We start from the raw sequence: 14,656 nt of genomic DNA, 5'->3' as shown, positions 1-14,656 counted from the left end.
CCCTGGAAACGGTCTAGTTTGGTCGAAAGGTTGTGAGTCGAGGAATTCCTAAGCAAGCATGACGGAATCCAGTCGACTAATTCCCATACAAATCCAGCCAAAGACAATCTATGGCTTCCGCTCGGACATTGTGGGCAACATTCACTTCACGGCGCGTGAGGAGGTGATTTATCCAGTGTCAGGAGTTCTCGCGTTCCACAACTACGCCACCGGAAAGCAGAAGTTCCTGCGCCTGCCGGAAAACTGCGAAATCAACATCGTCACAATAAGTCCGAGCAGAAAGATGCTGGCGATTGCGGAGAGGAACGCCCAAAAGGCGTACATCAACATCTACGAGATCGGCACGTTCAAGCGGCGCCGCACCATCAGCTTCCCCAACGAAATCGCGACGAAGGAAGTGGCCAGCATGTCCTTCACAAACGACTCCAAGGGATTCGCCATTCTGTCCAGGGAGCCAGACTCACAGCTCATCCTTATGTTCTTCGACAAGACCGAGTCCACGGTGATCGGCAGAGTGTCACACAGCACGCATCAGCTCGGCGTGGCCAGGTACATTTCCTGCAATCTCTCCGACACGGGAATGGTGGCAATTGGCGGCGACTATGTTTTCAAGGTGCTCAACAAGACAGAGAAGGGATTCGCGCCCGTGGGAACGATCAAAGGCGATGGAGTCGTTGTGACTTCCCTGGCCTGGATCACGGGAGAGATTCTGTTGGCGGGAACGGCAGATGGAGATCTGCTGTTGGTGGAAAATGGAGACTTGAAGGTGAGTTTGTACATCAATTCCTCCGCCTTAATCTTGTCATCTTCATTTTCCAGATCACATTCGACGCCACGGAAGTGGCTTTTCTTGACCTGACCAAGATTGCCGACGACGAGGGCGAAGACGGGCGAAAAGAGGCGCCCACGATGACCCGGAGGAAACCTTCAATTGGCGAAAGCAAGAAGCCCAATAGAGAAGTCGCCTGCCTCACGCACTTCTCCACGGGCTTCTGCTACGCGCTGCACAACGTCGTACACGTGTTCGAGAAGGAGTCCAACTACAAGTACCAGAAGAAGAGCATCATCAGCATCCCTGTGACGCTGTACGACCGAGAGTTGTACAAAATCGCTAATGTGGCGATCAATCAAGCCCAGGACACTGTCATGGTGTCTTGTGCGCACTCGCAGATCTACATCGGGCAGTTGTTTGTGCCCGAAAGCGTGACCGTGAACAGCCTCGAGTTCCGGACACTCGGCGAACCGCTGCACATCGCACGGATCGTCAGTCTGGCCGTGTGCATGTGGAAGCCCATCGTGGTGACGATCTCTGAGGACAAGACGGTGCGTGTGTGGAATTACGTCACGGGCAGAGTGGAGCTGGTGAAGAAGTACTTGGTGAACATCACAGTGATCGCTTTGCATCCCTCTGGGATCTTCGTCGCGTTAGGTTTCTCAGATCACCTGAGATTCATGGAAATCTTGCTGGACGACCTGAAGACTGTGAAGGAGTACAACTTCCCGAAGTGCAGAGTCGCTGTGTTTTCGCACAAAGGACACATGCTAGCCGTATCCTTTGAGAGCACCATCGAGATCATTTCTGTGTTCTCATTCGACATCATTCAGACGCTGAGGAGCCACAACGGCATGATACTGAGTCTCATGTGGGCTTACGATGACATCCATTTCCTCTCTGCTGGTCAGGATGGTGCGATCTACGAGTGGAATGCCATCACGGGTGAGAGGATGAACGAAGTGGTGCAGAAGGAGATTCAGTACCGCTCCTTGGCAGTCACTGGTGATCTCAGTGCGGTTTATGCCATCACAAACTCTGGCGTCCTGCGAGAGATTTGCAAATCCGAAATCGTGCGGGAGACAAAGATTCCCGATCTGCCGCCTCTGACTTGTCTCACACTCGCGCGATCGGATCTCGTGATGTTCATTGCAAGCGAACAGGGGCACATCTTCAACGTGCAGCTGCCGTTCATGGAAACTGGCGGCGGAACTTGCACCAATTATCGCTTCTTCAGCAGCTCGATCACTTGCATGAAGATCACGAATGACGACGCGCTACTGATCATTGGTGCGGACGATGGAACGCTAGCGATTTGGGAGATTCTCAACAATGAGGGCAAGAAGGCGCCCGTTGATGACGAATTGGGGAAGTGCGTGGATGTTCTGATTCCCAGAGAAGAGCTCCTGGATCGTCTGAACGCCATCACTTCGCTGGAGCAGCGAATGGATCAGCAAGCGGACGAGTACGAGTTCCAGCTGAAGAGGAAGGACGAAGACTACACCAAGCAGATCGCCCAAATCCACGCGGAGTATCGCGAGATTATCGAGGATCTCAAGGATAAGAATAGGAAGCTTGAGGCTGACCACATTGATGAGATCAACATCATTACAGCGAGCATCGCAGAGCTGAAATTCGAGCACCAGAAAGCTCTAACTCTGCTCGAAACTGATTTCCATCAGAAGATCATCGTTGAGTACGAGAAAACGAGTCAGGTGAAGAAGCTCATGGAGACCATGAAGGATGACTACGAAGTGAAGCTGCGGAAGACAGCTGGACATTTGCAGGACACCGTTCAGTCACTGGAGACGGACTTCAGGAAGCAGCTGGACGAGAGACAGACGCTGATTAAGCTGCTGATTAAGGATGCTGAGGAGAAGGGATTGGAATTCAAAGAGTACAGCGATCAGGTAACGATGGAAAACGAGCGGAAAGTGGTGAACATGACTGTGGACTATGAGAAGAAGATCAAACACGAGCAGCAGATTGGCAACAAGTGGCGAGGAGAGGCGGGAGTGCTGTCGAAGAAGTACAATCTTATGAACAAGAGCAATAAAAAGCTGAAGACAGAGATAGAAACGGTCACGGAGGAGCACGAGAGGCTTAAGGAGAACATCCAGCAGCTGGAGAACACAATTCAGGAAATGGAGACAACAATCGGAGCGAAAGACAATGTCATTCGGGATCGAGATCACCAGATTTCGGACCTTCAGGCGCGTCTGAGGGAGAAGAGCGCCATTCAAGAGGCTCAAGAGGTGAAATTGAAAGAGTTGAACGCCCAAATAGAGCCCAGAGATGAGGAGATCAGAATTGGGAAGGATAAGAGAGTTAGCATGGAAATCGAAATGCAGGCGCTGCAGCGGAAGAATCGCAATCTTGAGCACAAACTCAAGGAACTCAATGAGAAATACATTGGAAACACGATTCTCTTGAAGGCACAGCTCAAAAGATCCCAGACTTTGCAAGCTAAGCTCTTCCGGATGTCAGGCGACATCGCTAAAGCTTCCGACATCATTCAAGATCCGCCCAAACTTAAGGAGTTGGCGAAAAAATTGCTTGACAAGTACACGAAAGACTTCGATCCTGAGCAAGTTCCCCCTGCTGAGGAGGCCAGAAGTCTCTCGGGCAGAACTTCCAAGCTGTCAGCGCGAGTGAGAAAGCCTAGAGAGTCAGACGAAGCGAAGAAACTTCTCCAGCAAAACATGGAGCTCATAAAGAACCTGGAGACTCTGAGGGCGGAGTTGAATGATTGCAAAAGGAGGAATCGTCGGATGGAGAGCTTTCTGGGCATTCCCGGACACCCAATGCCCAGACTGGCACGTGAGAGATACGAAAAAGCTCTGGCGGTGAGTATTTAGGGTTAAACAATAAAAAGTTGGCTTTATTACATAAAAAGAGAAATGCTTAAGAGGAGTACAAGAGCGTCCCAGGAAAGGTGACATCCTCTGGATACTTCAGCTCGATTTTGTACTCGCGCCAGCGTAAGAGACTTACCATTATAGTTGTTCTCTGGCTCAGGACTTTGACGAGATCGATCGCCTCCATCGCGAGGAGCTGGACGCCCTGCGGCTGATCATCGAGGAACTGGAGCGGCGCCTGGTGTGTGTCAGTGAAGAGTGACGGCGGACAGACGCGCGGCGTTGAGGAGCTTCGTCTGGTTCGTGGGCGACTCCGTCATGATAGACACCTTGATCCAGGAGCGCTGCTCACTGGAGCGCTGGATGGCGTCGAGGACGGCTTGCACGTACAGGCCGTCATCGAAGGTGGCGGCCATCTGGACGGGTTCCTTGATCCACCCTGTTTGCTCCTGGACGGGCAAGAAGGCTTCGCGCAGCGCGCCGACCATCTTGCACAAGCCCTTAATGTACGGCCGCGGCAGCAGAGTGTCCGACGTGCGACAGTGCAGATCCTGAACGTCCACGAAGAGTACTTCCTCCTTGTCGCTCTTCGAGCTCACGCGCTGCCCAAATAAATCGCCTCCACGGACCGTCAAATGACCCTCAGAACCGCAAACGATGATCTCCTGAAAGGAAAACACCATCGGCAATTTAGCGACTAAGCACAGACACATGAATAACTAATAAATTCACACAAAATTTGCAGGTCACACTCGTTTATTTCCTTCCCAATACACCAAGTACTTTGCCACCTTTTCCACTGCATCCAGCGGATGGACAGAGATTCACAGAAGTCGTGCCACAGTAAAGTATGTTAGACGGATTGGCAGGATCAAAGACTTCAAGCTTGATCTTGATATTTTTCTGAGGCAGAATAAATTCATATTCAGCAGGAATGGTTATAGTCTCTGTTACTGAGTACTTTCCCGTTCCGGACAGTGGGCAAGGTCCCATTTCGCATAAATCCTTGGTTATAATTGCGTCGGAAGAAAACTGTGGCACAGACAAAGAAACACTGAGGCTCTGAAGAGTCGTTGTTGAAGTCAACACGAAGTAGATCGAAAAAGGATGTCCAGAACGAAAATTGCAACCTGTTTTGTCGCATACGCTGATCTCAACGGAAACATCCTTAAAGGCCGAGCCTAAACGAATATTCAAATCAACTTTCGATCTCAAATATCGAGCAAAAACTCACTTACTAGAACATGAAGTAAGTTTTAGAGAACCAGCAAAAACTGCAGAAATGAGAGAAATACCAAGTACAAGTATTTGCTTATACATTTCTATTGTTGTAAGTCTCACTTTGAAACTGAAAAATTACCAACAATCAGACTGCTTTTATACAACAGTCAAACAAAGAAAATTTTACATTAGCAACGACGGCAGTCGGTGTTTCCAACTTGGTCTTTAAAGAAATTCTGCGAACGAAAATCGTGATGATATTTGTTACCAAGCTCGTGAATGTTGCTTGCGATCATATATTCAGTGCTCCTTCACGGAAAACTGAAACATAAAACCATTTTTTCTCAAAATTTAATGTTTTTTTTATTGAGTCCAATGAGTCCAAATCATAAAACTTTCCAGATTACTACTTTCCAGAATTATACAGATCTCGCAATTAGACTTGTCTAACCATAAACTCAATTCAGGAAAACCAATCAGGGTATTTGGAAATCTTGACCCTTGCCTCGACCAATGCTAAGATTGCTGAATGAAAATTAATCTAACGTCTTTAAATTTTTTATATTTACTTCTAACCCCTATTTCCACATCCTGACGGTCGGCAAACAGTAGCATTAAACCGGAAGCAATAAAGTATAGCAGCCGGAGTGGCAGGGTTGTAGATACGGACCTCAACCGAGACCTGCAGACCGCTTGCGGGTATAAAAGCATCATAAGGAGGAGGAATTACAATGGGCTGATTTGATGAGTACGTTGCCGAACCTGGGAGAAATGGACAAGGCCCGCTGCTACACATATTCTCTACTCTCAATACACCTATTAAGCTTTCGTAATCCGGCGCATGGACAGAAACGGTGAGGTTGGATATTGTCACCGAGGTGGTCAGCGTGGCAGACATCGCGTAAGTTCCGTTATTTACAAAGGTGCAAACTCCATTGTTGCATGCGCTTATGTCAACTGCAGTTGGTAAAGCTCCAGACCCTACACCAGAGAAGAATTCAAATGAATTTGCAAGGCGCAAGACTATACAGAAACTTACTGCATGTAGTCATTATTGGAGGGCCTGCAGCCACTGCAGCCACAAGAAAGATGCCAAGTATAAAGAATTGCTGATACATTTTGTTGTCTTCACTTGTAAGTTTTACTTAAGACTGGTAAACCTAGATCACTCAACCTTCTTTTATACAGCAGCTAAACAGAGAAAATTTCACACGTATTAACAACAGCGAATTTTTGTGTTGTCAACTTTGAATTTAAAGGAATTATTCGTGATGACATTCTGTAAATCTGTTGCCAAGCTCGTGAATGCTATTCGTGATTCTGTTTTTATTGCCTATCCACGATAAATGAAGGCATATAAAAAAAGTCACTCTAGTGAACAAAATTATTATCAAATCTAAGGCAACTACAACCTTAAACAGATATTGAAATGTTTGACAATTCCCAAGGTTTCTAAGTTCATTTAAAATAGAACAGATTAGAAAGAACATCTGCCACAAGAAGATATACGGATAAAAGATTCCATAGGGCCTCGAACTGTGCGAAGCCGTTTAATGAAAATTAAAATATTAGATTCTGTAGACGGTTCTGGATTTGCTTTATTTACTTTAATTCCTTCTAGTTAGGACATCCACCTTCTTGGCATTGAACAGTGACATTAAACCGGAAACAATAAAGGATGGTACTCGGAGCGGCAGGGTCGTAAACATGAACCTCGAGCCCATTAATAGTTATAGGTAGAAGCGGGTAAAACTCAGGAGGAATATTGACCTGCTGCGTTGCCGTGTACGTGCCCGTGCCTGTGAGTGGACAAGGACCGTTGGGACACAGAGACTGAGGCGGGAATGTTTGTCCTAATGCAGTGACGGAAATGTTGAGGGATGGTATTGGCACCGCAGTAGTCAGCGTAACAGTTATCGTGTAAGTTTGTCCGTTTACGATAGTACAACCATTGCTGTTGCATCCACTGATATCAACGGTAGGGTTAGGTCCGGTAGCTTTAGAAACAAATATTGTAAGCAGTTAGCTAAGTGAAGAAATTCTGAATATAAAAGATTAATACCGGTGCAAAAAGACAGTGATGGTGGAGAATCCGCAGATGCTGCAGCAATAAGGCAGATGCCAAGTATAAAGATTTGCTTATACATTTTGACGTCGTCAGGTGTAAGTTTCACTTCAAACTGATGATTACCGACTTACTCAGCCTTCTTTTATACAACAATGAGACAAAGAATACTTTTTCTCTTTAGCAACAGTGAGTGTCTGAGTTTCCAACTCAAAAGAAAATTTAAACATGTAAATCGTGATATTTAATAAATTCGTTGCCAAGCTCGTAAATACAGTTTGGAGCAGATTGAAATATGAGCCTTTGGTTGCTGGCAGGCTCCTATCGATATTTTACAGAATTCAGATACAAAGTCTATGATAGAAGTCTTTATCTTGATCTTTATGTTTCAACTACTCCCGACCGAACTTAACCATCAGCAGATTTGGCATAGAATAATATGAACGTACTTCCAGATTCTGGAATCCAGATAATCAACAGCAACATAACGTGACACTACAAATATTTATAATTGATAAGGATGATTAAATCCCAAATTGGTTTCATTTTTTTTATTCTGTTACAAATGTCATCTGTGCAGATATTTATATATATTTCACGACATGTAATTTCGGCGGCGCTCAAAAGTTTTTCTATTCCGTGATATTGTGTAAGCAGTTTCTTTCGGTACCTAAAAAGTTTATTGAGATAGAAGATTAGTAGCTGTTTACTCGGTCGTTGGAGGTTCGCTTGTGGTTGGAGACGTTGAATCTGTTGGTGGGTCAGTAGGGTCCGTTGGTGGGTCAGTGGGGTCCGTTGGTGGGTCAGTGGGGTCCGTTGGTGGGTCAGTGGGGTCTGTGGGGTCCGTTGGTGGGTCAGTGGGGTCTGTGGGGTCCGTTGGTGGGTCAGTGGGGTCCGTTGGTGGGTCAGTGGGGTCCGTTGGTGGGTCGGTGGGGTCCGTTGGTGGGTCAGTGGGGTCCGTTGGTGGGTCGGTGGGGTCCGTTGGTGGGTCGGTGGGGTCCGTTGGTGGGTCGGTGGGGTCCGTTGGTGGGTCGGTGGGGTCCGTTGGTGGGTCTGTGGGGTCCGTTGGTGGGTCAGTGGGGTCCGTTGGTGGGTCGGTGGGGTCCGTTGGTGGGTCGGTGGGGTCCGTTGGTGGGTCGGTGGGGTCCGTTGGTGGGTCGGTGGAGTCCGTTGGTGGGTCGGTGGGGTCCGTTGGTGGGTCAGTGGGGTCCGTTGGTGGGTCGGTGGGGTCCGTTGGTGGGTCGGTGGGGTCCGTTGGTGGGTCGGTGGGGTCCGTTGGTGGGTCAGTGGGGTCCGATGGTGGGTCGGTGGGGTCCGTTGGTGGGTCAGTTGTAATTGTAGGACATCCGCCAGTTGGACAAACAGTCACTGCGAAACGAGCGCATACAACTAAATTGGTTTCTCCAGTTTCATCGCTGACACCAGAAATATCAAATTGAACAGTAAGAGTTTCAGGCAAGGTGGCGTTCGTAATATTTATGAGCTGCATCAACCAATACGTTTGCGTTCCATTAAGCGGACATATTCCATTTACGATGGTCGGATCACACAGTGAGATAGGAGTTGGAGAGTTATCCTTGCCCACCGCAGTGACGGTGAGGGTCAGATTATGAACATCGTCAGTTGAAGTCAGAGTGATGGATGTGTTGTAAGTTTCGCCATTCTGCACTGAACATTCTAGAGCATTGCATCCAGTAATGCTAATAGAATTTGGCAGAGATTCTCCCTGACCTATATGAAAAATTTCAAATATAAATATGAAACTAATATACACAATAAGTACTTGAACTTACCGCATTGTTGCAGAGAAACGTCATCTGCAAATACCGCAGCAAACAGGACAAAAAGCAAAAAGAATTGCTTAAACATGACTCTTTTGGTTTAAGTCTCACTCCGAACTGATGTACCACCAACTCAATTACGCTTTATATAAGAGTCACACAAAAGATTTAAGCTGATTAACAAGAGTAGGTTTAAATGTTAACTCAGCACGCAAAGAAATTCATATCAAACACGATGCATTTTAAAACAACAACCATTTCATTGTACAATTATGAAAACAAACACGAGTTTCTTGTGCTTTGTAGCCTTGTCCTTTCTTATGTGAGTCTTCTATCACAATTTCTTCACCGAGCACCGAAATTGTCTCTGTGGCGGATGATATCGAAAGTGTCAAGACGTTTTTACGAAACCTCAATATTTATCGATTTGCTCATTTCCAAAATTCATGAGATTTTTGGAATTCTCTGCAAGTTCCAAATCTTATCTTTACATCTCTGAAAGAAAAGCCACACACTAACTAAACTCCGCCCAATGAGAGGACATACTGTCTTATCTCTCTATTCTAAATTCACCTCGAGCCTCTCCTGCAAATTCTTCGAATAACCCTGTAGAAGCGCCACTGCAATGAATGTAAACAAACTCACCTGGGAGAATGTGTTGTTGGAAACGTGACTTTGGAGTGTGGCGGTGACCAGAATTCCCCCGTCCAGCTCCATTTGGAAGGTGCAGAAATCCGGCGCGGACACTTGTCGGATTCCGTTGACGAAACTGGTGGTCTTCGTGAATGTTCTCACCACTCCATGGACTCTTGTGGCCCTCCGGCCGGTCAAGAAGCTGATGACATCGATCACGTGGCTTCCAATCAGATTCAGCACGCCGCCGCCCATTGTGGCGTCGCAGATCCAGTCGAACTTCTCCCTCAGAAGGCTGCCCATCTGCACACGTATGTCAATTAGGCTCACGGATTCACCTACGTAGCTTTCCTGGATGGCTTTCCGCATGTGCGTGAAGGCGGGCAGGAAGCGCAGCGAGTGGTTCACGAGAGCGATCAGCGTGGGATAATACTGCGACGCGCGGAACATCTTTAGGGCGTCCGTTTGGCCCAAACCACTGCTTCCGCACACCAGATGCTTGCCAATGCCCAGCGTTTTGACGCTGATCTCCGAGTGAAGGAGCGGCTGACACACGATAAACACGAGATGGACGCTCTTGCGTAGCAGCACGTCGTCTATTTTGCTGGTGTGGAAGGGAATCTGGAGCTCCTGGGCGGCCTGCAGAGCGAAAGAAGAGCGTGAGAAAAAGGGCAAAACATTGACACTTCCGGACACACCTCCTCGGCTTCGCGGCTCGTGCGGCCCCATATGGCCTCGATGTGGAAGCCCTTCTCGCGCAATAGGGGCACCAGCACTCTGGTCACGTTTCCCGTACCGAATATTCCCACTCCGGGCAGCATTTCTCCGCGAAAACGGGGCGACAAGAGCCACACACGGAATATGAAATCACTTCTTCGCGACTTGTTGTGACGGTTCTGCACGCATGCCAGTTGATCATTGCAATATCGATAATAAACGAGTATATTTCAATAATTCCGCTGCATTATTTACTGTGCATTAATTCTAACCAATTCAATTCGACCCTGCAGGGAATCCAATAAGACGAAAAAGAGTGTAAATTGCGAATAAATTTCTTGTTTGCCAATGGCCGATATATCGGCGGGTGAATTTTTATAGCACGCTGACAATCCCATGACAGCATGTTTTTTGCATTTATCCCTGACAATCAGTATCGCGCCTAACCTCCGAATGTTGTGCCGTTCGCTGCGGGGCTCTCGTTGTCGCCCCTCGTAGCCCGGCCGTGCTGTGTGTTTTCTCTTTCGTTGCCCCCATTTGTTTTCATTTCGAGTTCCGGGGGCGGAGTGCGCGAAGTCATGGTGGAGGCGCCCAAGGCTGTGCCTAACGGCCTGCGGGCGTGCAGCGAAATGGGGCGCCGTCGAGGAGTGTTCGGTGAGTCTCTGACTTGCACTTTGCTGATCGATGGAGCGCAAAACCATCAATCAGTGCCTCGCGAAATAAATTAGCCACACATCAGAGGCTGAATCACACTCACATGGAAGAGTGACATTGCGAGAACAGCGTTAATTATTGCGTGAAATTATGCTGTAACATATCCGCATAGGCCAGCATAAACAGAGCTTCTTCAGATGATGAACATTTCACAAGATAACTATGAAGTTGTGAAAAGTTGTAAACCTTTTTACAACTCAAATTGCCGAGGTTAATTGATAAAAAATGAATCAATAAAAAAATTAGAAATAGGGGAGAAACAGGCATATTTGGACAAGGACTTATATGGAATATTACTTTGAGAAATACTATATAAATTCATCTGGTTTCGTGTTACATCTGTAGCTTAATTTAATTCGATTCACTGCCAAATTACAATAAAAATAAATAAACACAGCCTTGATAATGCTCATAATCAATTTTATGCACTGTGAATAACTCTGATTGGTAGCTAGAATGCTTTCTTCTCAATCTGTATTGCATTGCAACGCTTTTTTGCTGAAGTCATGTTAATTCAAACAGTAAAAAGTTCACCTTGTAATTTCACGAAACGAAAGGAAAATAGCAATTACTTGCACTTAAAGCTAAACCGCACTTCAGCGATTAACTTGATTCCCAGACGCCATTCCGGCCCGCGTGGTGCTGTACTTCCTCTCCTGGAGCGGCTTCCTGGTCTCCTTCGTGATGCGCAACGACATCAACATTGCCATCGTGGAAATGGTGGCGCCGGCCGGCGAGCCCGCGGCGCCTGACCAATTCGATTGGTCGTTCAGGGTGCGCGCCAGTATCCTGGGCACCTTCTACTGGTGGTACGTCGTGGCGCAGGTAGCGGGCGGCGTCGCCACGCAGCACTTCGGCACGAAGGCCGTCTTCGGCTGGTCACAGCTCGCCACGGCCATCTGTAGCCTTCTCGTGCCAACCGCGGCGCGCACGCACTACGGCTGGCTCGTGGGCCTGCGCTCGGTGCAGGGTTTCGCCTCGGGGCTCACGTGGCCAGCCATGTACGCCATCGTGGGCTACTGGATCCCGCCGTCCGAGCGCAGCCGCTTCATGTCCAGCTTTCAGGTGGGGACAAAGCTAACGATTTCTCCTCTAGACCCTTTCGCAATGATTGGCTCGTGTGTGACACAGTTTTTGATCACAGAATTGCACTGAAGATTTTACACATTTTACAAGCTGAAAATATCGAAAATGTTAATGTTGAAGAATCTGGCGCAATGGGTCTAAACCCGCGATCTTTCGGTCATCAGTTGACACACAAGATGGCGCCAAAAGACCAAGCGTAAATGTACGTTGCCTATTTTTTACACTCTCTGAAGAGATGCAGACTATTTTGGCAAGAGAAGCTCGTCGTGAAAGGGTTAAGGAATGAGCATACTTGCTCAGCTATTTTTCCAGTGGGCTAAAGCACGGCTGATCTTGCGATTTGCAGGGCTTCAGCATCGGCATCGGCCTCACATATCCGCTTTGCGGCTGGATCATCGCGCACTGGGGTTGGCCGCCAGTCTTCTACACCACAGGCTCGATAGGTGCCGCGTGGTGCGTCGTGTGGTGGCTGCTGGCCTTCAACCGCCCCTCAGAGCATCCGCGCATCACGGACGCCGAGCGGCGTATGATCGAGGCGGCCGTGGCGGAGGACATACGCGGCGGCTACGGTATGGCACCGCGCTGGGGCGCCATCTTCCGCTCGGCGCCCGCCTGGGCGATCGCCGTGACCACATTCGGCCGCATCTGGCTGCACTACATGTTTATCATGTTTGGGCCTGTGTACATGAACGACGTGCTGGGCTTCGACATCGAGACGAACGGTGTGCTCTCGGGCGCGCCCTTCCTCTGCTCCTACCTGTCTGCGCTCGCCTTCTGCGCCGCCGCCGACTGGATGGTGGCGCGCGGCGTGCGGCTTCTGTTCGTGCGGAAGATCTTCACGGCTGTGTCGCAGGTCGTACCTGGCGTGCTGATCTTCTGCATCGCGTGGTCGCAGCACCAGGTGGCCGTGCTCGTGATGTGGTTCGTCGCCGTGTCGTGCATCACGGCGGGCTACGCGGGCGCCATGGCCAACATCATCGACATCGCGCCGAATCTCGCCGGGCCCGTGCTCGCCTTCGCACAAACCATCCACATGAGCGCCTCCTTCATCGCGCCCATCGCGGCGTCGGCCATTGTCAAGGACACGGTGAGTCGCACTTTTTCTCTAACTCTGTTGTTGGGATAAATAATTCATACGTTCAACCACGTGAAAGACAACAAATATGTTTGTTCTCTCATTCATCGTATGACTCAATATTGCGATCTGCACGCACAGTAGATTTCAAACAATTCCGAGAACAATTTATTATCACTAGATTCGCTCAGTGGGTCAGATTGTGCTTAGTTGGAAATTATTTGTTAGTATTGGACAGTAATGATACTAAAATTTCATATCTCTGAGATTGTTTATGATGACATAAATGATATAAATAAAAGATTAGATATGAAAATCGTGAGTAGCGAAAACGACAAGCTTCTGCTATAAAGACATTTCCCTCATCATCTCATATCGTAGCAAATTTACCATACGATCTTTTCTACATCTCTAAAGGTTAAAGAACTCTCAGAAAAGCGACAGAGTCCGAGAATTCGGGAATTCTTACGAGATTGCCAAGACTGTATGGAAACAATAGTTTCAAAGGCGTCAGAAATAAGAAAAAAACGAAGGCTTTTAGAAGAATTCTGGGTGTTTGTGTCAAAATTCCGCTAGGAAATTCTGAGTTTGCTGGGAATTTCCATTACAAAATCATAATAAAGCATTTAAACACCGAGAAAAACCTGTACAATTCCCAGAATTTATCGTGTTTTAACTCGCTTGGGTGATAAATCTGGACCAATTGGTTTGCTTATCATATCCAAAGCTCATTACTCTAAAATGTTGAGTGCAATTTTCCTGTTTACACTTTCCCGCTCAATCTTATCGCGTGTTTTCTATTTAATGGATCTTAATTCCCACTTGCCGTACAATTTAAGATAAACTTGAAGCTGTTTTACACCAGCCACAGCTGTTATTCGCATGATTGGTAGTTGAAGTGTTAGGAATAATGGTATGAAGAATGGTTTGCATCATATGTGGGATAGGAAGTTCTGGAAGTTTTTCACACTGATAAGAAGCGGAAAAATTTGTGAAATACAAACCGTGATTAATCACGGTGATAAATCTTCGCGTCACCTGAGTTTGCCTGACTTTTTCACGTGCTTTTTCTCTCTTCATCCGTGCAGAAATCCACGGAGCAGTGGATGACGGCCTTTGGCCTGGCCACGGCCGTCGCAGTCGCAACGTACTTGCCATATTTGGCGTGGGCTCAGGCGCGCCCGCAGCCCTGGAACTACCCGAAGGAGTCCCAGGACGACGGCGCCGAGGAGCCGCTGCAGACGCAGCGCGTGTGACGCAATCTCTCTCTCTTGTTACTTAAGTCACACATTCCCGTGACCGTGCATTCCACACCGTAACGCCATCGCAATACCAGCTGTCTGGCCGGCACAACTTACGGCCGCTGGGGGTTCCGCAGAGGCTACCAAAGTGACCTTCGGCGCCACTTTAGCAGTAGGAGGATTTTGTTTAGCGTTTAGCGACAATAAATGTACTATTTTTTGAAACAGGGATCAACCTTAAAACACTTGTGATGCGACGCCGGGCGTCAGCAATGAGATTAGAGAAGGTGACAAATCAATCTGCATACGAAATCCCTACAAGTTCGTCTCATAAATATTAATGAGGAGCATTTGCTCATGTCTCTAGCCTTGGTATATCTAATCGCAGAAATATAATAATGAAATGTCAGCTCATGGTCATTTTCTGCTCGCATTCGATGATTTTTTCCATGGCCCAGTAAAATCAATAGCATTTCTTTTGCGTCGGCATTTT

The 14,656-nt window shown here is 47.7% G+C and overlaps 5 protein-coding genes across 5 annotated transcripts; 2 read left to right on the top strand and 3 right to left on the bottom strand.

The window, feature by feature from the left end:
* The first annotated feature begins 58 nt into the window (after positions 1–58).
* LOC132259788 (cilia- and flagella-associated protein 57) lies at positions 59–3,900 on the top strand. Its single transcript, XM_059757553.1, has 3 exons — positions 59–766; positions 820–3,618; positions 3,791–3,900. Exons 1-3 carry the CDS (start codon positions 59–61, stop codon positions 3,890–3,892), a joined length of 3,609 nt encoding a protein of 1,202 aa, XP_059613536.1. The 3' UTR covers positions 3,893–3,900.
* On the bottom strand, positions 3,879–10,224 carry LOC132259789 (glucose-fructose oxidoreductase domain-containing protein 1). The gene is made up of 3 exons (XM_059757554.1): positions 10,029–10,224; positions 9,343–9,969; positions 3,879–4,295 (listed from the first exon to the last, which is right to left on the bottom strand). The coding sequence occupies exons 1-3, from the start codon at positions 10,149–10,151 to the stop codon at positions 3,879–3,881; spliced, it is 1,167 nt and encodes a 388-aa protein (XP_059613537.1). The 5' UTR covers positions 10,152–10,224.
* Positions 4,345–4,965, bottom strand: LOC132259792 (uncharacterized). The gene is made up of 2 exons (XM_059757556.1): positions 4,869–4,965; positions 4,345–4,811 (listed from the first exon to the last, which is right to left on the bottom strand). Exons 1-2 carry the CDS (start codon positions 4,948–4,950, stop codon positions 4,387–4,389), a joined length of 507 nt encoding a protein of 168 aa, XP_059613539.1. The 5' UTR covers positions 4,951–4,965; the 3' UTR covers positions 4,345–4,386.
* Positions 7,320–8,429, bottom strand: LOC132259791 (salivary glue protein Sgs-4-like). The gene has a single exon (XM_059757555.1). It carries the CDS (start codon positions 8,403–8,405, stop codon positions 7,623–7,625), a length of 783 nt encoding a protein of 260 aa, XP_059613538.1. The 5' UTR covers positions 8,406–8,429; the 3' UTR covers positions 7,320–7,622.
* A 252-nt stretch (positions 10,225–10,476) lies between the features above and the next one.
* On the top strand, positions 10,477–14,599 carry LOC132259425 (vesicular glutamate transporter 2). Its single transcript, XM_059757058.1, has 4 exons — positions 10,477–10,701; positions 11,381–11,826; positions 12,194–12,934; positions 14,011–14,599. Exons 1-4 carry the CDS (start codon positions 10,626–10,628, stop codon positions 14,176–14,178), a joined length of 1,431 nt encoding a protein of 476 aa, XP_059613041.1. The 5' UTR covers positions 10,477–10,625; the 3' UTR covers positions 14,179–14,599.
* The last annotated feature ends 57 nt before the right edge of the window (positions 14,600–14,656 follow it).

Source organism: Phlebotomus argentipes, unplaced genomic scaffold, assembly GCF_947086385.1.
Source record: "Phlebotomus argentipes unplaced genomic scaffold, Phlebotomus argentipes genome assembly scaffold_18, whole genome shotgun sequence".
NCBI classification, from domain to species: Eukaryota; Metazoa; Arthropoda; class Insecta; order Diptera; family Psychodidae; genus Phlebotomus; species Phlebotomus argentipes.
The sequence above is the reverse complement of the archived record's forward strand: the minus strand, read 5'-3'. Positions and strand labels throughout refer to the sequence as shown.

What these genes read in the sequence shown, in the direction of transcription:
- LOC132259788 (XM_059757553.1), top strand. Translation starts at nt 59, where the DNA reads ATGACGGAATCCAGTCGACTAATTCCCATACAAATCCAGCCAAAGACA. An exon ending in TGGAAAATGGAGACTTGAAG is followed by an intron (nt 767 to 819) that starts GTGAGTTTGTAC and finishes TTCATTTTCCAG; the next exon opens with ATCACATTCGACGCCACGGA. An exon ending in GATACGAAAAAGCTCTGGCG is followed by an intron (nt 3,619 to 3,790) that starts GTGAGTATTTAG and finishes TCTCTGGCTCAG; the next exon opens with GACTTTGACGAGATCGATCG.
- LOC132259792 (XM_059757556.1), bottom strand. Translation starts at nt 4,950, where the DNA reads ATGTATAAGCAAATACTTGTACTTGGTATTTCTCTCATTTCTGCAGTT. An exon ending in AAAACTTACTTCATGTTCTA is followed by an intron (nt 4,812 to 4,868) that starts GTAAGTGAGTTT and finishes ATATTCGTTTAG; the next exon opens with GCTCGGCCTTTAAGGATGTT.
- LOC132259791 (XM_059757555.1), bottom strand. Translation starts at nt 8,405, where the DNA reads ATGCAGCTCATAAATATTACGAACGCCACCTTGCCTGAAACTCTTACT.
- LOC132259789 (XM_059757554.1), bottom strand. Translation starts at nt 10,151, where the DNA reads ATGCTGCCCGGAGTGGGAATATTCGGTACGGGAAACGTGACCAGAGTG. An exon ending in CGAGCCGCGAAGCCGAGGAG is followed by an intron (nt 9,970 to 10,028) that starts GTGTGTCCGGAA and finishes TTCGCTCTGCAG; the next exon opens with GCCGCCCAGGAGCTCCAGAT. An exon ending in CCAACAACACATTCTCCCAG is followed by an intron (nt 4,296 to 9,342) that starts GTGAGTTTGTTT and finishes TTTTCCTTTCAG; the next exon opens with GAGATCATCGTTTGCGGTTC.
- LOC132259425 (XM_059757058.1), top strand. Translation starts at nt 10,626, where the DNA reads ATGGTGGAGGCGCCCAAGGCTGTGCCTAACGGCCTGCGGGCGTGCAGC. An exon ending in GCTTCATGTCCAGCTTTCAG is followed by an intron (nt 11,827 to 12,193) that starts GTGGGGACAAAG and finishes TGCGATTTGCAG; the next exon opens with GGCTTCAGCATCGGCATCGG. An exon ending in CGGCCATTGTCAAGGACACG is followed by an intron (nt 12,935 to 14,010) that starts GTGAGTCGCACT and finishes TCATCCGTGCAG; the next exon opens with AAATCCACGGAGCAGTGGAT.